General features: G+C 32.0%; 1 protein-coding gene across 1 annotated transcript in view; it reads right to left on the bottom strand.

Moving 5' to 3' along the window:
* LOC105624900 (ubiquitin carboxyl-terminal hydrolase 14) overlaps positions 1-1,592 on the bottom strand; it is an 11,153-nt gene extending 9,561 nt beyond the window's left edge. The window contains exons 1-4 of the mRNA XM_012206245.1: positions 1,577-1,592; positions 937-1,115; positions 399-860; positions 21-290 (exon numbers count right to left, since the gene is read on the bottom strand). Coding sequence (XP_012061635.1) covers positions 21-290; positions 399-860; positions 937-1,115; positions 1,577-1,592 — 927 coding nt within the window. The remainder of the gene's footprint in view (positions 1-20; positions 291-398; positions 861-936; positions 1,116-1,576) is intronic.
* Between the last annotated feature and the right edge of the window lie 2,331 nt (positions 1,593-3,923).

Genomic DNA, 3,923 nt, shown 5'->3' with positions numbered 1-3,923 from the left:
ATATATATATATAAATTTACCGTTTTTGTATAAGTGGCATTTCTTCCAAGCATTGAAGACATTTTTGTTATTTGTTCCTGCATTTTGTTTCTAAGTCCAAAATACATATGCTTAACATCAGTCGAAATAAAACAACTCAGTTGTAAAAATTCTTCTTTTCCAATAGTGGCTGGTTCATCTTCGGATTCAGTACATTTCAACTCATAATCAAATATACCTCCAAAGTATTGTTCAATAAATGATCTTGGTTTAGAGGCTTTACTATTATCTTCTGACACATCTGGATTGTTCTGTTACAAATATACAATGCTTCCAATGATGATTTTATAATTACAAATAAATAAGTAGTAATGTAATTTAAAGCTTTAAAAAATTGCTAACATAACATGTTTAATAACCTTTGCAGGCAACTTTTGTTGCAACATCCTAATTAACTCTGTCCAACATTCATTTGCATCTTGTTGCTGAAATATACCCTGTTCAGTTTTTTCTGCGAATCTTGGAAAAGCCAAATGTAACATTTGAAGCAAAACAAGTGGTGCTCTAGCTGTTCCTTTGTCCATATTGTCATATAAATCCCTTAATGATGCAGTTATACTTTGTGCAGTTATTGATAAACTCGCACCTGTAGTCCAACCTCCTGAAAAAATTTTCAAGGCTTCTCGTAATTCTGGTACAGTTTTTAAACATTGTACCGTTGCATTTAGATAACATGTATTGCCAAGATTAAGTAAACCAGATGGCAAATCTAAAACAGTAGCTAATTCAGCTTCATTCATATCTTCCAAGAACACTGGCTTTTCTATTGGCTCTGTTGGTACATCTTCCTCCTTAGAACCCATCATAAGTATTGTAACACCCTAATATAACAATGAATCATAAATCTTTTATTAAACATCATTATATATTAAGTTAGCTATAATTATTTATTATTACATCTTTAAGTTTTAGATTGCCCCAATCATCATCTTTAAGTGTCATTCCTTTTAGCATAACTTTTTGTCTCTCTGGTTGAACTCCAGTCAATGCGAAGAGCTGTGCTTTAAATAATATTGGATCTTCCTCGGTATTAACTTCTATATTAGAAAAGAGCTCTTTGCCCCATTTCACTTTAACTGAAATATATATTGATAATATAATATCTGAGTAAAAATAAATGAACAAAGAAATTGTAAAAATATGACAAATTAGATAAATATAATACAATTGTGAAAAATATTTTTCAAAATCTTCCACTACAACGTTCCAAACTTTAATTGATGATAATATGATACAAGTAATATCACACATAAATAAAATAAAATTAGATTCAGATAGTTTAATTACATTACGAAGTTCAGTATACAAATTAAGAATTAAATTTTGTTAGACTGTTTTGTCAATTATAACATATATTTTAGATATATTTCAGATTATATTTTCCACAATTTTAGAATAAAATTAGATCAGTTATTTTTAAATTGACATGTATTAGCTATAAAATACAGCTAAAAAGATATAATATTGCCTGTTGTGTTCGATTATTGAATAAGAATAAACTTTTAGGTTAGAGATTCTATTTTGGTTGAATACATACTTGTGTATTGAGGCATATTTATTCCTTTTAACAGCAATATATTAATACGTTATACCTATAAGATGTCGAATTAATGCAAAATTTTCTTTTTTAGTAACAATTAAGTAATCACAAAGTGTTAAGTCAAATTCGCGATACTTATGTATACCAAACATGTGTCACGGTATCATCCATCGATATAGGCTGCATTCCACTTAACGCTCGCATAGTAGAAGGGATAACATGAGGTCTGTTTTCTATGACTGAATTAGTTACACTTTTGGAACTTAAAATGAAATAGGTATATGTTTGATATTTGTCGAAAGTGAGAAAGAAAATTCTAGCGCAGTCTAGTGCAGAAACACAGAAAACAGACCAATGTGCAATTTACAAGCATCTCTCTCTGAAGGGCTCCGCACAAAAGGAACAGGGAACAAAGAATAATAATTTCAACTTCAAATATCAGAAATTATGTATTGTGGAATATATAATTTCTGAGGTTGAAATTCTTATTCTCTATTTATTTCCTGTTCCTTTTATTGTGCGAAGCCCCTGAATCTTCACTGTATGAATGTCGATAAGACCTTGCGCATAATAGAAGAAATAAGAAATTTGAAATAAATAATTTCAACTTATCAGAAACCATGTATTCCGATGTATCTGATGCGAACATGGTGTTTAACGTTACACAGTTGGCAGTTTTGTGTCCATATTCATAGTCCTTGACCTTGTATTTAAGACTTTCTTAAACTTATCTTTAGATGTTCAGCAGCCAATGAAATAATTCGTACAGTATCTGAAGATAAATACTCGCAAGCATCGTTTGTCCTTGAGGCCTATTCTACAATAGACTTGTAAGTCGTAAGAAATTAACCAATCATAGTTGATTATTTTTCTCACATTTAACTGTGATTGGCCAATTTCTTACGGCTTAAAATTTGCGATTCTATTGTAGAACAGGCATTAACATTTGATAAGGGTATATCCATACTTGCATAACCGCATAAAGAAAATTATCCAATCGCATTTCTCATATAAAAACGCGTGTAAAATGTGATTGGATAATTATCTTTATGCATACGTTTATGCAGCTAGCAAGTTTGTAAGTAAATATACCCTAAGGGTGAAATCACACGGTGCAGAAGACAATTACGGAATGAGACTAGAGAATGCGTCATGGAAGCAGCGTTATTTTGCGTTATTCCGAATAACGCTAATTGATTGCTCTTTTCCGCATCGTGTGATTTCATCCTAAATGACAAGAATGATATTCCACCTTGCCTTGTGAGCATTAAAGTTTCAACTAAAATAATACATAGTAGCTGATAATTTAATACGATTTGATTGGCTGACGCAAGTTATGCTTACGTAAGTTACGCTGCATGTAAAAGCAGTCTTAAATAACACGCAGCCATAGTATTGGACGGAGCATTAAGATTAAGGTCTGCGCACAATAGAACATATATTAGGAACAGGAATAAATATTAAGATTTCAACCTATCAGATACATACCAGTTATATTGGAATATGCGGTTTTCAGATAGGTTAAAATAATATTTAATACAATAATTACTTAATACAATATTTATGCCTATTCCTAATATTTCTTCCATTATATGTAGGGCCTTAGCATCGAGATTATTTTGATAAATCTAGAAAGAGATAGAACAATGTTTGGATAGAGGGCTTCCCTCACAGGGAGAGAGTAGCAAATTATACACACATTACCCGTCTCCTCTGATTAGACATGAGCATCAAAGTTCCATAAGCATGGAAGAGATTGGAGAAAACTGGCCTCATCTTGATTGGACGTGGGCATTCACGTGATATAATTTGCCACTCTCCCTGTGAGGCTCTCTATGGTTGGTATTCATAGTTAGATCTTATATTCAAGACCATCTTAAGTTCAGTTTTGAAAAGTAATGAACCAATCAGAGGATTGCATTAGTATTTAAGACGTTACTTAAGACGGTCTTGAAATAAGAACTGACTATGAATACTAATCTATGATCTTTATTACAAGGCACGCTTTACGTCGAAATTACAACATCGATGTTATGAAATTGGCCAATCATAGCTATTCTTCTGAAGAATGGAATGATTGTGGCCTAGATTCCACCGAGGGTGGATCAGAATATAAGAATCAACTAACTACAATCGAGTATTCCTCTGTTACGAATGACAAGGGAATCAACTGTAGTTGGTTCTTACATTCTGATCCGATTTAAAATTAGGTTGGTGAAAATTAGGTTAGTGATTGGCCAGTTTCCTAACATCGATGTTATAACATCAGCGTAAAGAATGTAAACGTAGTATATGTTTAGCAGCAGAAAGAAATCTGAAAGAAGACCATAGACATAATGGACTG

This window comes from Atta cephalotes (assembly GCF_000143395.1).
Source record: "Atta cephalotes unplaced genomic scaffold scaffold00094, whole genome shotgun sequence".
Taxonomy (NCBI): domain Eukaryota; kingdom Metazoa; phylum Arthropoda; class Insecta; order Hymenoptera; family Formicidae; genus Atta; species Atta cephalotes.
The sequence above is the reverse complement of the archived record's forward strand: the minus strand, read 5'-3'. Positions and strand labels throughout refer to the sequence as shown.